The sequence below is a fragment of the Macrobrachium nipponense genome, chromosome 27 (genome assembly GCF_015104395.2).
Source record: "Macrobrachium nipponense isolate FS-2020 chromosome 27, ASM1510439v2, whole genome shotgun sequence".
Classification (NCBI taxonomy): domain Eukaryota; kingdom Metazoa; phylum Arthropoda; class Malacostraca; order Decapoda; family Palaemonidae; genus Macrobrachium; species Macrobrachium nipponense.
This window is the reverse complement of record NC_087216.1, coordinates 24,032,042-24,053,633: the sequence shown is the minus strand read 5'-3', so window position 1 is coordinate 24,053,633 and position 21,592 is coordinate 24,032,042. Positions and strand designations below refer to the sequence as shown.

The window sequence follows — 21,592 nt, the reverse complement described above, 5'->3', positions numbered from 1 at the left end:
TAATTAAGCAAAGTAAATTTTACAAATCTTTTACATAAACTGTAAATTTACATTACACTGACAAAATGTCTGTAGTCTCAATGAGAAAAAGCTAGCCAATTCATATACACCGTATACAGCAAAAATGTATCTTTCATCGTTTTTACTAACAAGTTGAGTCATAGTGGCTGCCAAGACCGAGATCATAATTCAAAACTTGCTTCTCACGTGCTCACAGCATCAAGAAATGCCACAGTCATGTCAAACAAAATACTAGACTCTGATCTTGAACAGTAACCTAACACTTGTATCAAAAAACAAACATCATCCGTGACAATGAGAAACACTTACTCAGAAAAGCAGGAAATATGGAAGTAGCATGATGAAGACCTGTCAGAAGGCCAAGGAAATCAATGGAAAATGGGGAGTGATAAGGACTAGTAAAAGACAGACAAGACAAGGGGAACTCATTTCACAACTAACCCCATAAACGAAAAAGCTGATGCAAAAATGTTTGTGATGACAGTGGTAATCCACGATAAATAGTACACACACTACATCATAGGGCTCAAACCAGAACAGAGAAGGAAGATGACAAGCAAATCCAAAGGTTTATGCTACAGGAAAGAAATTGAGTCAAGATGAATAAAGGCTCTCCAAGCTCCTATTCAAACTTGTCACAATCATAAGATCAATGGACCAGTAAAACAAGTAAGAGGAAGACTTGTTTTACACCCACTTAAGGCTTTAAAGCTCACAAAAACCCCATTCCCAAAATTTACAAAGTATAGTAGTGCTGTACCCAACGTAATTTCTTCAGAGCAACAACACCAATACTGACTAAAAATGCCTGAGATCTTATGATCACAGTAACACATGAGAGGGATTTGGTCAGTCAACTTTATATATACAATTCCATTACCTATTCTTACTAAGAATGAAACTTCAAAGCAATCTAAACCATCATATTACTACACAGCAAAAGCAAATAAAACCCTTGCCAAAATTTCAAATGTGAAAAGATGGAACAGTGAGTTTAAGGGTGGTCTGTACCTGTGGAGAGAATGATGGGTGATAGTCTTGTGATAAAGGGAGAAAGGACCTATAAAATACACTCGAAAGTCTACAAAATGCAACTCAGTCATCTCACTAAATGACTTAAGAAGTCTTCCTAGAGAATTTAGGAATGAAATATTGTACAAAAATACCCAAGAGATGGAAGATAAATATTCCTGAAAAACACAGGCACTGTGAACTTTAGAACACGCACTGCCCATGACACTGATCTTTGCAGCCACCTATGATCAAAGTACAAGACATAAAACATTACATGATAAAAAAAACCTGCACTGAATCTTATGGAAAAGTTATGAAAAGAAATATTTGTACAAGTTCCTGAATCTTAATTCATAGCTAGTCAAAATTACTGTATTGCTGCTGTTACTGAAAAATTTCTACATACAGAACATTTGTAAGTACAAAAAATATTTTATACTTTATTTCTAAATTTTTTTTCTATGAGAAAGTTAACTATACATCCACACTTAAGATCAACCACTTACGTTTTATCAAATAAATTTACAGATTTTTTTAACAATACCAATACCCATTATACATGGAAATTTGCTAACAAAATCAACTTAACATCAACCAATTAAAAATTTCTATAATCAACTTATAACAGATATAATCGATAAATATGGATGCCAGTTTAAGATATACAGAACTGCTTTTCAAGAAATGTACATTAAAATAACACACTGAATATAGAAGACATTTTTTATGTAAATTTCCACATAAAGTCATCAAATAACAGTTGTGTTAGAAGTTGAAAATTCAATCTAAAAACTGAAAGGTCAACACCTGTTTCGCAGTGTTGAGACTAATTGTTTTTCGTATAAGGTATGAAGGCATATCCGAGCCCAGATTAAATCATTTTTAGGACCAACATTCCACCACACAACACCACTTTCATTTTATATTTCAAATTTGACTCAATCATACTGTAGTGAAAAATCTAGTCAAGTAATTCATCCAGTGAATTACATTATCACAACTACAGTGTTTGACTTCTAGTTTCATCGAGGCAAGAGTAAATCTCAAAGATCTTTCTTAACCACCAGTGCCAAAATTTCATAGCTCCATACAAAAACTATATTACACAAGTTTTTACCTGAGAAGTGTAAACTGAATTAACGCATATCTCTTTTACAAGTGTGAGTGAGAAATATATTTTTCACTGTCAGTAAATAAAATTTTAGATGTTTGAATATGGAAAAGTTTAAAAGTGAATATATACATGTATATTTTCAAAAGAGTATAGCAGTGACCTGATCTACTTAGAGTCAGTGAAGCAGATATCAATGCTATGTAGTATCTCCCATGATAAAAAAATGTCCCTTTCCTCACTTGCTAGCAAGTTCAGTTGGCCACCTTTATTTTGCAGTGGGATCAGGGCCAATCATAGGGGCTGGCTGAATTATAAAGGTTTGTTTCAATGGCGAGTAAACTTACATTGCATTTGAGTCTAGTACTCTTATAAAGCAAAGGGATTCTTTTGGGCTGATTTTAATAGATGATAGATCCCCAAAATTCCATTCCGTCTGTTATACTTGTAAATATCTGGTGCAACAGATGTATAAATAAGGCAAAAATCCCATCAAGAGCCATTTGACATGGATGCTCACATGATGATGCAGCTGTTGTTGATTCTCAAAAACAAAGGTAAAAGAGGAATGGAAATGCAACAGCTAAGGTTAAAGAGGATTAGAAATACCTTTCTCTAACTGAACATATAATAACTTTAATAAAAATGTTACTACTTCTGCATCCCAAGAAGAGACCCAGTTGGATATGTGTACTCAATTACCCCTGTTTATGGCTGTCAGCATACAAGTTTATAATCTGACCTGTAATTCCAAACTCACCTACGAAACAGTCAAAGTTTACAGCCAAGTATCATATCACTAAGACGATGGTATACGAGCAACCTGATCATTCCATTAACTTAATAATACTGTCAATGCGTTGCTACACAATCTGTAGGATGTCTAATGGTTAGGATAGCAAGAGTTATATAAAAACTGATTAAAGTAAATGCAGGCTGGTTGTCGAAATTCTAAGGCCAAGTTAGTTGTTGACTTTCAACTTATGTAAACCTTGGTTAAGCTAAGTACATTCCTGCTCCGAGACCATACAGTACTAGCGATCTTCATGTTGAAAACGACACTAGGGACCTATGGCATAACGAAGCCATCAGTGCAACGTTGTGAACTTCTGCACTGGCAGTTGAAAACTCTTAGATTATACATGATTTATTTTCAAACCACAATTTTGGTATTAATTACATAATTAAATAGGCAATTCAGCACATGTAACTTTGTACAGATTTTTGTATGCACAGCATTGAGTGGTTATTGTGTAAATGGTGTATTATGAGACAACAGTACTCAATACAGAGAAAGTTTGATGACTCTGTTCCCATTTACTTCAAAGTAGAGAATAATCACTTGGTACAAAATCCAGAATTGAACAGTGTCTCCTGCAGGAAGGTCAGGTTCATGGAAGACATTTTTCATTGCAATTTTGCAATAAAGTAAGGAAATAATAGGTTCCTCCTAGTCCCCTAACCTGCCATTTTTCTCAAATTACACAATGTGATCACAGTAGGTATATCATACATATTTGCTCTAAATTCTGCATTGAGAGAGAGAGAGAGAGAGAGAGAGAGAGAGAGAGAGAGAGAGAGAGAGAGAGAGAGAGAGAGAGAGAGAGAGAGAGAGAGAGAGAGAGAGAGCTATCATTTAAGAATATCTGGTAGCAAAACATGCACGACTGTATGGAACTGAGGAACGTGCTAGTCCAAGTATAAGACCTCAAGGTCATTCAGCAGTCTAGTAGCAGGAAATGTACTTGAACCAGAACTTTCAGGCATAGCCTATAGTAAGAATTTAAAATACCTTGAATCCCTTAATAAACTTGATTCTTACTAAATGCTTTTATTCACGTGTTTTAATTCCTTACCAAAATTATCCTTGTTTGCTTAACACAGACTAAAATATCTTCTTACATATAACCATCTGGTTACCATGTAACATTAACAAAATGTCTATGAAGAATTTACAATGTAAACAAACAAAATGGAGATAGCTTTTCATTGTCAGTATACTTTTATTCCTTTTACTTTTCTTTACTTGTCTGCAAGTTACGTAAACTGTGGGTTTTTATCAACAAAACGCGTTTTCCTGTTGTTTTTCCATGTCTTACACATTACCATCTGCATGTCTTTCGGTTATTGTTGTGACATCACCTCAAACGTAACAAGGCTCTTGTGAAATTCCACCATTCTTGTCTTACCAGTGCTTTTAATTCGACACACATACGTATCCCAACTTAGATCCAGGCTCCCACTTCCTGGTCCAAGCAAACCTAGATCTTTAGACTCGTTGCATAATGTACAGATTTTTAATAACTTTAAAGATTTTAAGCATTTTTCACATGCTGCAACTGTAGGATGACCATGAAAAAACACCTAATTTTTCTATAAGTCTAGACATTTGACTTGGTGATCTAGTTAGCCTGCCTGCTCAATAATAATGCATAATAAATAACTATCTTGTGAACTTGCGTGGTGGGTGAGAGATGGGTTGGGACCTTACACATGCCTACCAGGCATTGAAGAGTGAAATAGGAGGCTTGTTTGTTGCCTAAAATTGGACACAAAAAGCCAAGCCATATTTGCAATTATTCCTCCAAAAATGGTTTGAGTTTAAAAAAAAAGTATTTATGGGGTCATGATTTTGGCAATTTATAAACTCTGGTAAATTACAGCCAAGTGAACGTTGTCAAAAAGAGTCCTGCTGTAAAAGTTTTGTCTGCAATACCTTATGCATTCAGTTCACACAAAAATTTTGCTCTTCTATAATCATTAAATGCTGGTGGTTCAAGGATAACATCAATCTAAACAACCCTTGATTGCTCATGTTCATTCTCTTTTTTTTCCTTCAGAGTTAAGATGTTCTTTTCCTTAAAAAGCAGGGTAAGTTTCTTAGAAAATTAGTTTTCTGTACACAGGCTAATTTACATTTACTATTTACATTTACTAACACATTAAGGCAACAGACAGTGTTATGAGATTTGACTAAAAGATTTTCTTACTTCTAATGCATAGAATAGTAGTAACAATACCAAGGACTAGATTCTCTACGAAAGTTCCAATACTAGCACTCATAACTGTCACATTGCACTGAAAGGCCTTCAAGGAACTGAAACTCCTGCGTTAAAGTAGCATTCATCTATTGAGTTTCTTCAGTGGCCCACTTACGTTACTCTAAAACAGCCAACAAAAGACTGGGTAGGAAATTTTAACTGAACTGAAATTCACTTGAAAAAAAAAAAATATATGTACGATCCCTTCAATGCTTTATGACCGTTACAAGCACCACGACAACATCATTCCCTCCGAGAATCCGCGCCCAGAATGCTAAGCAATGAACATTGTTATTAGTGATGCCTCTGCAGTGATCAGCAATGGTCTACAATCCCTAATTTAGGACTGAATAGAGCTTGGAGTAATATCTCATACCATCAAGATATTATGACTTTGAGTCTCAACAATCTTCTCTTCTCATGCACTGAATGGGGGCAACAATAAAATAAAATTATTCTTCAGTCAATTCTGAATAGGTAGGTCATTTTCAATCTGACATTGACACTGATCTATCAAAATAGTTTAAAAGGTTCGTTTTCATTATCACAATCAACAGTTTACCTGGACTTCAGAATATCATCTAGAACACGTCCAAATCGGTTATGGATACAGCCGTTCTTGCAATATCTATGCATTTTCCCTAAGAGCAATTACTTGCCGAGTTTTGCGAGCAGGTGGACAAAATGGAACCGTAAATGTCTCCCAAAAATATTACCCTTGAGAAAATGCTAATCTATTTAGCAATCATACAAATCTATATTTATTTGACATATAATAAGTATACAAAAAAAATAAAAATAAAAACACAGAAGGTTAAAATGACCTGGCATAGCTTATCTAATATCATCAGCAATAATAATTTCTAAGGGAGGATTCTCATGAAACACCTCAAAAGAATCTACTTAAGGTAAAACGTTAAAAAGTTAGAAATGCTGGCATTTCTGCACATTTTCCTTGAAAAAGAAAATTTCTCACCACATCAGACACACAAAAGCCACAATTCTTGCAGTGCAGTGAGCACCTGGAGCATATACAACTGGGAGCACACATCTCCAGCTCTGACATTCTGGTTGTTTTTAAATTCTGAAGTCTTTGTGAAAATAAAATACTACAATATCTCAAAGTCCACTTGATGGCCTAACATTGCATCACTGCTAGGACAATATAATTTGGCAAAGTCCTTTCACTGTGTAACAGCAGCCAAATTTACATCAAATCAATGCTTCAGTCTAAATTCTTTATCTTGTAATTTTGAGTGATACAGATGTACGTTCATTACAAAATCACACCTGAATCTAACTTCCTCTTGTTACTGTCCAATTATGTTTGGAAGTGTCACACATATATACCTAGAATACATTATGTATACCATACTGTATATCCTTACATGTACAGAGCTACTTTTATTTTATTGAAAGACATAATCTGATAGATAAACTACATTAGGCACATTACTTCAAAACTGTTCATAAGGTGACCTGCAAACAAAAATATTTGTGCAATAAAACTCTTTTGATTTTATACCTAACCAGCTTTACCTATGAGTGAATAACTGTACTGCAGTAACTACAATACATCCAATTACCTAACATGTGCAACCAGAGATGGTAATGTCCTCTAAATATGTCAAAACAAAGTAAACAAGAACACTGATTATTGCAACACAAACTTTACTGTGTCTTGCATATACTTTACAAAACAATAGCTATCATCAAAACAAATTGATTACCTTATCATAAGAATGTGGTGTTTGAGGCATTCACCAAAAGTCTAATCAGAGCACTGACCAATTGTCGTAAATGACTTAACATTACCTTAACATCCTTCAAGGTCACTTGTAACTGAATCACCTTTCCAATCTCTTATAACTAGCACTTTCATGTAACAAATTGCACTTCAACCAATAAATACTCTGTACTGACATTTCTCACTTCACATCCTTCATGGACCACATCAAGATATCTGCTTGACATATTACCCTGTCGAATAAGAGGCCACATTTGTTTACCATCCTTAGAAATTTGTCCCATACTCATACCGTATAGAAATGAAAACCTATTTCCTAACAACAGTTCCCAGATGTTTTGGCCCACAAACAGTAAGGATAACAACTTTGTGATATAAAACAATAGTATGACATGACTCTGCAATCTACTCAAAATCCTTTACGTACTTGTACAAAATCCATTAGTTCTACATCTACACATTGTATAGTGGATGACAAGGGAAGACGGCACTCCTATTTCATTCTCTAAGGCTCAAATTCTTGAAAACAAAAGTGAGATTTCTAGTGAGTGATTTGTAAAGAGTATACAGCATACTCTGGTTTTCAATTTAACTGAGGATCTCCAGCTAGAAAAACAATAACTTGAAATGACAATTATTACAGGTTAACAGAAGGGAACTTCAATAATTTCCATAAGAGATTATGGTACTTCATAGAAAAAAAAATGCGTTCAAAATACTGTACCTAAGTCAGAGAGAAATTGGGCCATGTAAGATCATAGTTTTTCGTCGGCCAGATTTTTAAGTACATTAACTGGCATACTCAGCCATCTCACAATTTTTTCTGAATCTAAACCAAAGAACTATATACAGGTCCCTAGAATCCAGCAGTGCCCCGCCCCCCACAAAAAAAAAAAAAAAAAAAAAAAAAAAAAATCATGAAACAGCATTCGACCAACACAAGAGAATGCGCAAATCATTTCAACTTACAATATATATAATTCATTCACACACATAGACATGTACAGTCCTTGTCACAGTATTTGCAGATTTAACTAGTTCTCAAGATTCTTGCAGTCTATTTAATATCCCTACATAGTGCAAATAATAATAATAATGACAACAAATGTCATGTAACATAGCAAGACATCATAATAGTACAATTATGGTTTTTGTACTACCATGTTTAAGCACAAGTCAACTCTATTTTTGAAAATCAAGGATCAGAAATAATAAAAGCTTTACTCCCTCAAAGTTCTAATCTGTTTGAATGAAATGCAAACCTCAAGAAGAAATTTATCGTAAATACCTGACCCTTGCAACAATAAAAATACACATATTCAAGTGGCAGAAGATATCATAACTGCAACTTTCCATGACATATATATAATGTTATTAGAACAACAATGAATTTTTTAAATTGTATAAGGGACAATCATATAAATGACAACAGAAAACACTTGATTCAGATTTAACAATCATTTTCAACAAGAATTTTGGTTCACAATCAAAACTAAATAATCAACTTAAAAGTAATCAAATTAACTACAAAAATGCAAGAATCTAACCTCAAGTCAGTCTTCAAGAATGGAAAATTTTATCCGAACCAAAATCAGAAGTATAGACCCATTACAAGACTAAATCTGTTCACTACTGCCAAAATAACTTACATAACAAGACTGCACCTGTGATATATAAAAAAGGACCATTCTGGGATTTTTTACATGTGTGAATATACATACACACTTATGCACATACACATATACATCCATATGCATACGATGTATGCATATGCTGTATACTATATGTATGTCACAAACAGATATATATTACCTATTAACTGCGCACATATACATAAAATGTAGATGCAAATAAAATGTGCATATAAAATATGCATTGTAAAATGTTTGTGTGGATGTATCTAAATGTTTGTATGCAAGCACATGGGTACAAATAAATAAGTATACATAAATAAAAGATTGTATATTACATTAAAGCAAATAATCATTAATTCCATTGTGGATCCAGCATAAATTTTCACTTGTCTGGTGAACCTGGACGACTTCAATATGCACGTATATCTGATATCTGTACAAATACCTTAGCACATACCAGATAGATGCACCATGCATACAGTGAGTGTTAGTGTTAGTGTGGGTGTGGGTGAGGGTCTGGGTGTGTATGTGTGCGCATGTGCGTACAGAATTTGCTCAAGAGCCTCTCTTAAAAGTTTGGAGTTGACAATCAACTGAGAATATTACTACCTGTAAAATAATACTTTGGGAAAAATAAAATATACTGTATTTACAAATACAAAAACAGCAATCTAAGTGATCTCAAATGATTTCATATGTACTTTTTTGAGAAATACTTTATTTGTTAAAAACATTACAAAGAAAATGATAGAAAATGAAGAGAAAACATGAAAATAAAACATGATTTCATATGTACTTTTTTGAGAAATACTTTATTTGTTAAAAACATTACAAAGAAAATGATAGAAAATGAAGAGAAAACATGAAAATAAAACATGTGGATCTATTAAAAATTGATAATGTGCTCAAGAATCAAAACATAAATGCATAAGGTAAACATGAGAATATCAAGTGCAAATGAATATTCAATGATGTCTAAATGTCTAAGCTTAATGATGCCCAGTAATTTTGTTTTAACCCTAGAAACAAAATGAATCTAAATACAGGGCAATTCTACCCCAGTTGTTTCTCATTTCTGTCAAAGATAAGAACAACAACAACAGACCTCCTTCCTACCATCAATCCTATTGGAAACAGATCAATAATAATTCTAGGCACAGAGAGATGCTTCAGTTTTCCTTCGGCTTCAGACAAACTCTTTTCCTCTCCAAATGTTATTGTTCTACGGACAAATCTCTTAAAGGACTTACTTCTTGGGCATCGGCCGCTGCTGGTTTGGAAGTTTAGAGCGGTTTTGACTCAAGCCACTATATTGGTATTTAGCTTTCTTCTCAGAGGGCTTTAAAATCTGCAAAAAATAGCAAAGGCCATTAAAATGGAATAGACCATTAAGACCTTCAATGAAAGACTATAATAATTATCTTAATTTAACTTAAGTCAACAAAGTACTACTATACTTAAGGATGACCAATACCTCTATTACACCAAGAATTATGACTCAAAATTCCTATGAAAGTGCATAAATAGTGCAAGATAATAATGACACAGAGATCCCAAATTAATAATTTCATGCTCAGTAAACAGCAAAACTTACACCCTCTTCCCACAATCACTACGCAATGGACAACAACCACATGGATAAAAGTCCTTAAAAGACTGGTAACCAGCCAAGATCTCATCCTACAATTTATTCGTACAGGTAGTCCCCGGGTTACGTTGGATTTGGCTTACGTTATTCCAAGGTTACGTTGTTCTTGAATTATATTCGTCAAAAATCATTTTCTGGGTTACAGTGCATGTTCCAGGTTTGTGTCGCCAGTCTGACAGAAGACTGGAACTTCAATATGGCTATAAAATGGCAGAATGGTAAAAATTTGGAGGTTTTTGATGAAAAGCTCAATCAAAATGCAGGTTACATCATTTTTGAGACATTCCAAAGATTAAAGGTAAGGTTTTCTTATGATTTTCAATGATGTCTCAGGTTACACCATTTTTCGGCTTATATCATACCCTGGGAATGGAACCCATAACACAACCCAGCGACTGCCTCTACTACAAAGTCATACAAATAAAACTCTATCATCAACCTTAAATTCAGTGAGAAAAACTACTTGAATTGGATAATTAAGGATTTTTTTTTATCTGTCCAGTTTGGAATAGTGTTATAAATATAGGATTTCAAGTTCAAGTAATTTCAAGAACCTCACAAAAAAGTGAATGTCTAATTAAGGCATTCTGGAACAATTCAATTACATATTTCTCTTTGTTATTTATAATAATTCTTGTATTTGCTCTGTTCATACAGACATGCAATGTTGAGTCTGTCCCACGAGAGCTGACTACTTCAATTCTTCAACAACCACTCACCTTTTGCTTTAACTTCTAATACAGTTATGTATTTGAAACTGTATTTAGCTTCCTCCTAGGCAGAGGACAGATTAAATCATGTTTTATGCAGTAATAACAGATATTGGTTTTTATTATTATTATTATTATATGATTATTTAGAAGATGAATCCTATTCATAAGGAACAAGCCCACAGGGGCCATGGACTTGAAATTCAAGCTTCCAAATTTATGGTCTTCATTCGAAAGATGTAAGAGAAGGTAATGAGAAACACAGAAAGAGATCAATTGTTAGAAATGGATAAATTAACTAGTAAATAAATTCAAAAAATGGAAGTAACATATTAAAATATAATTTGAATTGAATTAGGGTAAGTAAAACATTGCATCTTGGTTTGAACTTCTAAGTTCCAACTGTACGACATCCTCTGAGTGGCTGTTCCACAGTCCAACAGTGTGAGGAATAAAGGACTTCTTTAAGCAAAGATGCATTTAATCTCTTTCCATATAGATGGATAACATCTTTAATTATATGTTGTCCCAATCTTCACTTTTCATAAACCACTACACCCTTCAAAAAAAAGACTTAAAAGCCCGGAAATAAGCTATCCATTAACAACAATAATTTGCTAAATTCATAAAGATTCTTAAAGCAGCCTCTACTAGTCACAAAACATAACTCGACAGATACAATCAACAGTGTTCCTTAAACACTTTTACTGCATCCTCTTGGCCAGCTCTGGGAGATCTAAATAAATAATCTCTGTGGTTTGGTTAAACTACTTAATAATTGTAACTGTATCCTCTCATAAAGGCCACCTATTTAAGCAGACTGACACTAAGTAACATAATAATAATACCTACCTGAAAAGAACAGAGTAATGTTTCATCTACCGACATCATGCCCCCTGCATTATCAAATTCACCACAGTAATTAGGGGCAGAAAATAATGTTACCAACTGACGTTTGGCGAAGAACTCATATCCATCCTCTACAACCTGAAAATAATCAAGACCTTTGTTGGTACACTTCCTGGTAAATTCAATAATTTTGATGTGCAAACAAAAGAAAGACTACAATTTTTCATAACAAATAACTTGTTTTAACCAATAAAACTAGAGAGCACTTATGGCACTTCTATAGGTTGACTACTAAAAAAATTACTTAGGGGAAAAATGTGAGACTTCTAGAATATACCACATTATCCTCATTTTCTCATGAATCACAATTAGGTTTCATTAGTGAATTATGATGATCAAAACATTTTGGATGGATTCCCTTTGGAACAAAACACAACTACTTGGCAAGGTATTATAAATAATTTTTAAAAAACCATTTGTGTTTATTCAAACAAATTTTAACCTTTTTGTCAGCTGACTTTCACAGTTAGAGAAGGTTATTACATCTTTAGTAGTACTTTTGCATACTGTGTAGCATCTGCTCTAGTGTTAAACTGAGCTTCACAATTCAGAAACTCAATGGACACTTTACGCAAACTTTTATTTCTCTAAAAACAGCACTTTAATTCCAAGGAAGTTTGCCATACAAAATTACCTGATGTGCTCTGCATATCAAATCCAGGTCATGACGATTCAGGAATTTACTGACGACATCGGCACCAAAGATAAAAGAAACCCCTCTGTCGTTTTCACCCCAACCTGAGACTTCTTTATCTGGATCTGACCATAGGAGGTCACAGAGAAGACCTGAAATTTTGTAAAAAAAAAAAAAATAAATAACTGATAACACATACCAATAATTTTGTGAACTCCATACATTGAATCACAACTTAATTATAATCCTAATTAACAATATTGGAATGGCTTGGAATATAAAATTCAGGACGAAGGCCAAACGTTGGGGCCTATGATGTCACTCAGCACTGAAAGGGAAACAGGGTTAAAAGGTATTCAAGGTGTAATAGGATGAAAACCTTGCAGTTGCACTATGAAACAATCGTTAAGAGAAGGTGAGAGTAAGATGAAAGAGAGATAATGTGAACAGTAAAAGGAATAAGAGGGGTTGCAGCCATGGGCTGGAGAGATTCTGGAGAGAACCTTAAGTAATGCCTACAGTGCACTGCTTGAGTTGCAAAGATGACATTACTCTCCTATGGGGAAATTGAATAGCATTAGTATTTCATCTCACTACCAATGTCTAGGGTCTACTTAAAACTCCAAAAAACATGAATATAAAAGCACCCCACCTGTATCTGGAACATCTGTTGGTCTCATGATTCGACGAATCTGTTCCATGCTCTGCAGGTCTGGACTCAAACCACCGTGGCAGCAAAATATTTTTTCATCAATGATGGCAGCGATGGGTAAGCAATTGAAACAGTCTGTGAAGGTTTTCCAGAGTTTTGTACCATATCTCCTACGACCTGAAATTTGCGCGACATATCAGTGTCAATGAGTACAAACTTACAACTTCATTTAACTTATTTTTTTCTTGCAATGAAACTAACTGCATGAAACTAAGCTTCATTGACTTTCCAATGCACTTTAAGCAACATGAGTTAAATAAACGCACTAGAATTAATTTTCCAATGCAAAGCAGACTGAACTTATTTATGAATTAATTTTCCTATGCAAATTATATGTATACTTATAAATAAACAAAAATCTGATTCTTCAGATTTTCAAACTGAACAACAATTTTGATTGGATTCTCAAATTTAAGTTATAAGTAGGTTATTAAAAGCTAATCATTCTTCCAAACATCGCAGGGCTACAGCATTGGATGCATTCTTTAGAGAGAGTTGAAAATTGTACCTATGAAAAGTAATAGAAACCTGACAGCTACGTGGGAAGAGACCAAATGAAAAAGATGAAAAGTAAAAAGGGTGAAAGGAATGTTACTCAGAACCATCAGTACTATCTACAGTGCACCACATTAAAAAAAATTTAGGGAACTTATCAAGAAAATTAAAAAACATCCCATACTCACATTCATCATAAAAGCCATAGATTCTGTTGATCGACGCACACTCGTGATTACCGCGCAATAAGAAAAAATTCTCTGGATATTTGATCTTATATGCTAATAAGAGGCATATAGTCTCTAACGACTGTTTACCACGATCAACATAGTCTCCCAGAAAGAGGTAGTTGGACTCAGGAGGAAAGCCACCGTACTCAAAAAGACGCAACAAGTCTGTGTACTGGCCATGAATATCACCTGAAAGCGCAAAAACATTAGTATCACTTCATAATACCTATTAATTTCTGGAATATCAAATACAACCTCACTAAACTAATTACTTCATAATACCTTCAAATTTCTGGAATATGAAATACAACCTCACTAAACTATTTAACAACTAAATGCTATACAAAGGTGGGTCACAGAAAAAAAGTATGAAAAAGTTATCATGATGTTATGAGAATTGTTTCCAAGGATTTCGTTCTTAATGAAACACAATGGAACAGAATGGAATATAGAATTTAGGTAAAAGAGAAAAAAAAGCTGAGACCTTTGAGACTATTCAGCACTGAAAGGGAAATTGAGGATAAATGGTTATAAGGGTGCAACAGGAGGATAACCTCACACTTGCATTAGAAAAGAACAGATAGAAGAGGGTGGAAAGTAAGGAAAAGAAAAAAAGAATATGAACAGTAAAGGGAATGAAAAGGGTTACAGCTAGGGACCATAGGGACACAGCAAAGAATCTTGAGTAATGATTACAGTCAACTGCGCGAGGTGCACTGACTGCACTGCTGCCTAAGGGGCAAGTCCCTAATCTGATAAAATCTAAACAACAGTACATGCAAAGGTTATGCTACCTCCTGATGAATCTGACACTTGACAGTGCCACAGATTTTAAAATATCAATACCTCTATATTATTCCACTTCATAATTTTCTCCACACAGTGCACAACATTTTTTACACAGTGTGTAAGCTAAATCTACACAAATTCTTTATGCTTACCACATATTTTAAGTGGAGCTTCCAACTCCAGTAATATTGGCTGCTGTAGAAAAATTTCCCTGGACTTTAAACAGAGACCTCGAACTTCAGCCTCTGTCATTTGTACAGTTTTCCCTGGACGGCATCCTCGAACTGTTGAGAGAGAATAAAAATTAAATATTTCTCCTTTTAGGATGTGTATAGCACAAAATAAAAATATTAACACATGTATGTATGAGTAATACAAAGAATCAAAGATATTACACTGAACTGATAGAGTAATGACAAAGTTGCTACAACAGTCAACATATACTAGTGAACTATCAATGGCTGTCAATGGGAGCACATATTACAGTACAGTACTAATGTTTGCCTGGTTATATTACTGGAACTTCTCATATGACAAGCCACACATTACATTCAGTAGGCTTCTTTCCATGAATCCTGTGTCTGCTACTAAATTCTAGCAAGGCCATTCCATCTAAATAGCAGGAGGCAATTCAGAACTTCCCTTCTGGTCCATTTCTTCAAATTTTATTCAGTCTCAATATCAAATACGACCAAAAATGACAAATTTTACATCAATTTGTATTTTTCATAACTAACAAACGTGAGGTCTTAACGTAAGGGGATTTCTCTAGTGTCATGCTAGAATCCGGTTATCAATAGTAGTATAAGGTTTTGGTGACAACGGGAGATAGCCAATGGGGAAGAAGGTGGGCAGAGTCCGACCTAGCTTCCCCCAAAGTATGCTGTGACGTATTGATTTTCTTTTATAATCTATATAAGATTTGATACTGATGTGTTTGGCAAATTTCATAGTTCATTTTCTGAACTTGTCAAGTCTAAAAATACACATTAAAGTTTGCTTATAATTGACAGGTTTGTTCCGGGGGGGGGTTTCATCACTATTGTTATTATCAATTAAATAATATTTCAGCATATGAAACATAGTATTCACATGGAACAAGCCCACAGGGCCAATGACTTGAAATGCATGCATCCAAAACAAGTTGGATTCGACTTCCCACCTCAGACACCACATTGCAGCGGTAGGTAACTGATCATAGTACGTACAGAGATCTTTCGTTGTGGTGGGGGGAGGCAGGAACTCGCGACATCTGAGCGGCATGCCAAGAAGCTACCTGCCATACCAGTGGACCAGCTAAGCTGAATGCCAGGAGGGAACGAATTGTGAGGGAAACACTCAGTTTAGGGAAGAATGAGACTATGTAGACTGAGAGCCAAGGGGGATATATCCTAACCTAGTGGATAGGATACATCTTGTTCAAGCAGTGTTTCATCCTTATCATTCGAGTAGGTTATCCAGAAAAGGGATGGCATTTAGAAGTGTTGTGGGTGGCATTTCACAGCTTTGAGAAGTCACCAATGTGGAAATAAATGATCTTATCAAGCTACGGAAGCAGCGGTGCATCCTGGGGTGATGTTATGTTAAAATCAATCATACTACATAATCAGTCAATCATATGGAAGCTTGAATTTTAAGTCAACATCCCCTGTGAGATTGTTCCAATTAATCGGGTCCATCTTCTGAATATAACAATACTAAAAATAGGCTAAGAATATCACCTATGAAGCACCTAACCAGTGTATGGGTGAGATTCCCAGGTGAAAAAAAAAACCCAGATGCATTAAGACAGCAAGACCCTGGCAAAGTTGAAGATGGGATGAAATAACCTTGACTAGAGTAAGAATACAGAATGGCTGGTCTCTACCATAGCATGACCACCTTCCCAAAAAAATTGAGTATTTCTACAGAAGCACTCCGCACGGACCTCAAGGAATGTAACCGCTGATACGACATCCACTAGGGATTGGGGCGTCCAATGTATTTCGCCGTGTTTAGTACTGGACCCTGGAGGTTAATTACAGTCGTCCGAATAAATATTACTTAAAATTCTTGTTCAGTAGGTAAGACTGCATAGAAAAACCGCAACTGCCATAGTCTAGGCCGCCACAGATAAGTACCCTAGATATACCAAAAATTGCTTCAACGGACGCCAGCTCTTGACTAATGCCTATCCTGGGTTACAGGACATGTTAAAGTACTTTTTCGGGAAGGTAGTCACCCTACGGTAGAGGCCGGCCATTCGGTATTTTACCCCCAAGACAGCCAGACCCAGGCGAAGTTGAGGTTGGGATGGTTGTTTGTTTGTATGGTGTTTTTACGTTGCATGGAACCAGTGATTATTCAGCAATGAGACCTACAGCTTTTCGTGAGATTGGGACGAAATAACTTTGGGCTAGGGTAAACAATCACGGACGATCCACCATCATCACGCTGGACGGGTCTTATTCATTCGACATTTAGTTGGTGAAACAAGAATACAATTACAACTCTAAGCATACCATTCAAAAGATTGAAGTTTTGTCAACATAATGTGATATATGAAAGCCCCATACGAACTAAAATAAGCATGTGACGCTCTTCGTAAAATATGTTTTCAAGGCAGTTTTGAAATCCAATATGGCGGCTATCGTGTGGCTGGACGGGTCTGGTCACAGGTGGACACCATCTTTCCCAGCCTTCCCAGCAATCATTTGAACAATGTTAGCGTATATATGTAACGTTTATTGATCTTACTCAAGATTGCAGTTGTAATCAGCACAATAAAACAATATTTTGTTGCCTACATTAGTGAAAGTATGAAATTTGTTATTCCCGGGGTCATGGTTTGAACTGAATTCATTTTTACCTTGTAATCAGTGGTTTTATCCTTACTGCCATCACAACTGAAACCCCACAGTGCTTATTTGATTGTTATTATACACATTTTGGTCTTAATTCACTCCACATTGCACTTGAACCACGTTGCTGTTCCTGGTTCCTAAGCGCGCACTCCACATACACAGTTACAAGCAGCAGACGACGACACTGCAAAGTTTTATTCCCTTAATTGTTTACTTTACTCATTATTTAGTTCAAATTTACTTTGTTACTTCAAAAAGTTTATTTAATTCAGGTCTATTACCACTTTTTTGCAACCAAATTACCCCAAAAAATTACAGATATTTCTAAAGTAGATACAATCCAATGTTTCTAACCTTGTCGTACATCTGGCTGCGGAAAACCATAAGAGGAACAGACTACGGAGACGTGGATTATTTATTTTTTTTTTCTTTTGCTGACACTTTTCATTGATATATGTCTATATTAGTATTTTGATTTTTTTAATTAACTGTATGCCAGAAATAAATGTAACCTTTAATGTTTGCATGCTAAGAATGGCAAAACCATAGTTGCCACATTACCAATTGGCAACAGAGAGAGAGAGAGAGAGAGAGAGAAAGGAAGGCGAAGGAAGGAAGGACAGGGGTGGCGGTGGAGGGGGGGGGAGAGGGTAGGTGGAGCTTTTTACGCATGTTCGTATCCATTTCTGGATAATGGAGTTTTTGTCTCTTGGTACAAGGACAAGTGTCGTTATTCTTTACGATTAGTGATTCACGATACCCTTAAAAATTACGGCACTGGGTGTAATGCACTATAGCAAAATCTCGTTCTGATACGAGTGTTCCTTATAGAAATATTGCCAAAAAACGTGCTTGCACTGTCTCTGAAACCCATAGTAGGTATGCTGCTTAGTTGTCAATCAAGTTTTTTGTAATCAAGTATTTTTTACAAGCTAGCTATAGTATAAATTTGTATTTTTCTCAATCAAAACATATGCCCCTCAATGCTAACTTTCATCTTTTAACGACTTTCTGGTCACTGCAAATTTGGCCCCATTAATTTCTTATGGTGCGAAAACAGACAGAGGCCCAGGGACCGAAAGCGATTGCGTCACAGTACGGCGGTAATCTGTCAGTAAAACATCTTCATATATCCAAAAGTAAATAATAAAGATATATAGTATGCGCATTACGATTATAACAATTACATGAATAGCTGATAACAATCTGCATGAATAACTGGTAAACTGTTCTGCAAAAAAGTCGAGTATAGCAATTCATCTACAATAGGTATGAAAGTCAAGATGTCGTGACGTCATAATACAGGACTTAAAAGAACGTTCTAATTCCGAAAAATAATTACTTAAATTTGAGTCAGAATAGAGTTACTTTTTCAATAACGAATATTTTCAAATTAATCATCATAAATATGTAAAATATGGATGTTTTACTATTTATTCAAATAATCATCTAGTGCACGCTTCGTAGTCTTCTTCTACCAAAACAGTAGTTTCCTTAAAAACGTCGTGGATAGGGACCGTGTTCCGATTGTTGTGATGAAAGTGCCCCAGCATCTATGGGTACAAGTGGTGTGCGGATTTATCACAGGAAATGGGAAGTTTGTTGACACAAGCGACTCGACAAACATCTAGCTAGATGGCGTCAATCTTCTGAGATATTTAAGTGTAAGTAAAAATTTTGAAAGCGTTTTGGTGAGATTTGCACTGCGTTGGACACCCTTTTCACTACCCTCAGTTTAATGCTTTAAATTTGACCTTAATTTCTGACTTTGGAGAAAATACTTACTTTGAAAGGAGAGTAGTGGTCTTTAGCTCCGTCTCTCACCAACAACAAGTCGCGACTGATGCCCATCTCCGGTGTCAGGACGCACTATAGGGTAAAAAACCGCATGGTACAGGGGTGAACCATGTACGATCAATGTGTACAACCCCAAAAAAAGTACATTATAACACGTCCTGACATCGGAGATGGGCATCAGACACGACTTGTTGTTGGTGAGAAACGGAGCTAAAGACCTCTACTCCGGTGTCAGGGCGCGTTATAATGTACTTTTCTTGGGGTTGTACACATTGATCGTACATGGTCCACCCCTGTACCAAGCGGTTTTTTACCCTAAGTACTTTTTCGGAGGGTAGCATGCCGTGATCGTCGGTGAGTTGATCCAGGCCATGCGGTTGTTTACCCTATGTCTCAGCAATGCTTAACCCGGGAAACACACAGGAAGCATATACCTAGGATACTATTTTTGGTAGATCTAGGGTACCTATCCGCGGCGGCCCAGACTATGGCAGTTGCGGTTTTTCAATGCAGTTTTACTTACTGAACAAGAATTTAAAGTAATATTTATTCGGACGACTGTAATTAACCCCCCGGGGCCAGTACTAAACACGGCGAAATACATTGGACGCCCCAATCCCTAGTGGATGTCGTATTGGCGGTTACGTTTCTTGCAGGGTAATTCTAAAGAATAGTAGGCTAGTTCCCTACGAACTGCAAGGAACGTAACCGCGGATACATCTACTAGGGATTGGAGCGTCCAATGTATTTCTCCGTGTTTCGTACTGGCCCCTGGGGGTTAATTACAGTCATCCGTACAAATATTACTTTAAATTCTTATTCAGTAAGTAAAATAACATAGGAAACCCTCAATTGCCATAGTCTAGGCCACCGTGGATTACTTCTGTAGAAATATCCTAATTTTAAGAGGCAAATGATTTTTTGGCAAGATACTGATGTGTCCTAAAGCTCGGTACAGCTACGAGGGCGTAAACTTAGGGGCTAGGTATCGGCTGACGACCTAGACCTACGGTCGTCTTCCAATCCAGTTTAGGCTACGTAGGCCAGACCATTTTTAGGGATGGTTTGTTTCCTAATGGCATTTATTCATTATTCTGGGAAGAATTTGGTAGGAAATATGATAATTATTGAGAATAAGTCGGTCGAAGTGATTCCCTACGGCAGCAGGACCTGGGCAGGGCCAGGCAGGCCCCTCAGGATTGGTTTTAAATTTTCGAAACCCCTGCGATGAAACCTCGTCGATTTTAGCTGACCCAAACCATCCAAACTGTTTAAACAACTTAGTATTTACATAAACAAACAATTACAACATCAAACTACGAGAAAACGAGGCGAAAAATCGAGGTTCATTCGCGAGACGGACATCGGGAGAGATTTTATGAAGCAATGGTCTCTCAAGAGCCCTCTTGACCTAGACCTTATCAAACCCAACCCTTCTACAAAATCTCGTTTTATTCAAAATATACGCAACACACGTGAATCTTATTTGGCACAGCCATAATTACGGCATCACACGTTCCCCTCGTGAGGGTTAAGCTACATTTAAACAAGACTTACCCTCTAATAGTCGAGAAATTAAATTATCAATGTCTAGTTCTGCATCCGCCATCTTGCAAAGTTTTCTCGCGTTCGGATCCCTTCAAAATGACATATGTTTATGGTTGCTGGTTATGTCTCGGACGGAATATAATTAATTCGCAAGATTATCAGCCAATAATATATAAACCTGATGAATTAATAATTGATATTATATTTATTCGGATATTTGAGCGTTTTGGCATGAAGTTTCTCATGTTGGTTGACATACGAAACGGACGTGTTATAGATGAAAAGACAAGAGAATGTCGTCAATATTTTCTATAAAAAGTTTCGATCAAGATATCACTTGAAATAAATATCACAGCTCCGAGGATGTAACTTATAACGAATTATTGTTATTTTAAAGAATTAAATGTGATAGTAGATTAAATATTAATAATTAATGTAAAGCGGCATTTTTTGCTTGAATATTGATGGAAGTTCTTGTACAGTATTTCACATTTGAAAAAGAGCAGAAGATATCGTACACTTTAACGTTTGGAGCGGGTCTTTTTGTGGGTCTTAATTTATTTAAAGCACAATATATTTTTGTAGTCTTTAGCTGGTTAAAGAATCGTACGAACAGGCAAGAGTCTTCGAACCTTTGTAGCGTTTATTATTTAACAGCTGATAATGTAAACAATGAGGTTATTCTCCTGACTTTGGCAGAATGATGAAA

The 21,592-nt window shown here is 35.7% G+C and overlaps 1 protein-coding gene across 1 annotated transcript; it reads right to left on the bottom strand.

Annotated features, from left to right (window-relative positions):
* Positions 1-9,354: 9,354 nt before the first annotated feature.
* LOC135200927 (serine/threonine-protein phosphatase PP1-beta catalytic subunit) lies at positions 9,355-21,099 on the bottom strand. The gene is made up of 7 exons (XM_064229701.1): positions 20,893-21,099; positions 14,848-14,979; positions 13,865-14,095; positions 13,122-13,298; positions 12,470-12,621; positions 11,779-11,913; positions 9,355-9,916 (listed from the first exon to the last, which is right to left on the bottom strand). Exons 1-7 carry the CDS (start codon positions 20,942-20,944, stop codon positions 9,815-9,817), a joined length of 981 nt encoding a protein of 326 aa, XP_064085771.1. The 5' UTR covers positions 20,945-21,099; the 3' UTR covers positions 9,355-9,814.
* Positions 21,100-21,592: the final 493 nt, after the last annotated feature.

Excerpts from the sequence above, each read along its gene's own strand:
- LOC135200927 (XM_064229701.1), bottom strand. The coding sequence starts at position 20,944 with ATGGCGGATGCAGAACTAGACATTGATAATTTAATTTCTCGACTATTA. Across the intron at positions 14,980-20,892 it reads AATTTCTCGACTATTAGAGG|TTCGAGGATGCCGTCCAGGG; the intron begins GTAAGTCTTGTT and ends CTCTCTCAACAG. Across the intron at positions 14,096-14,847 it reads AGCTCCACTTAAAATATGTG|GTGATATTCATGGCCAGTAC; the intron begins GTAAGCATAAAG and ends TTGCGCTTTCAG.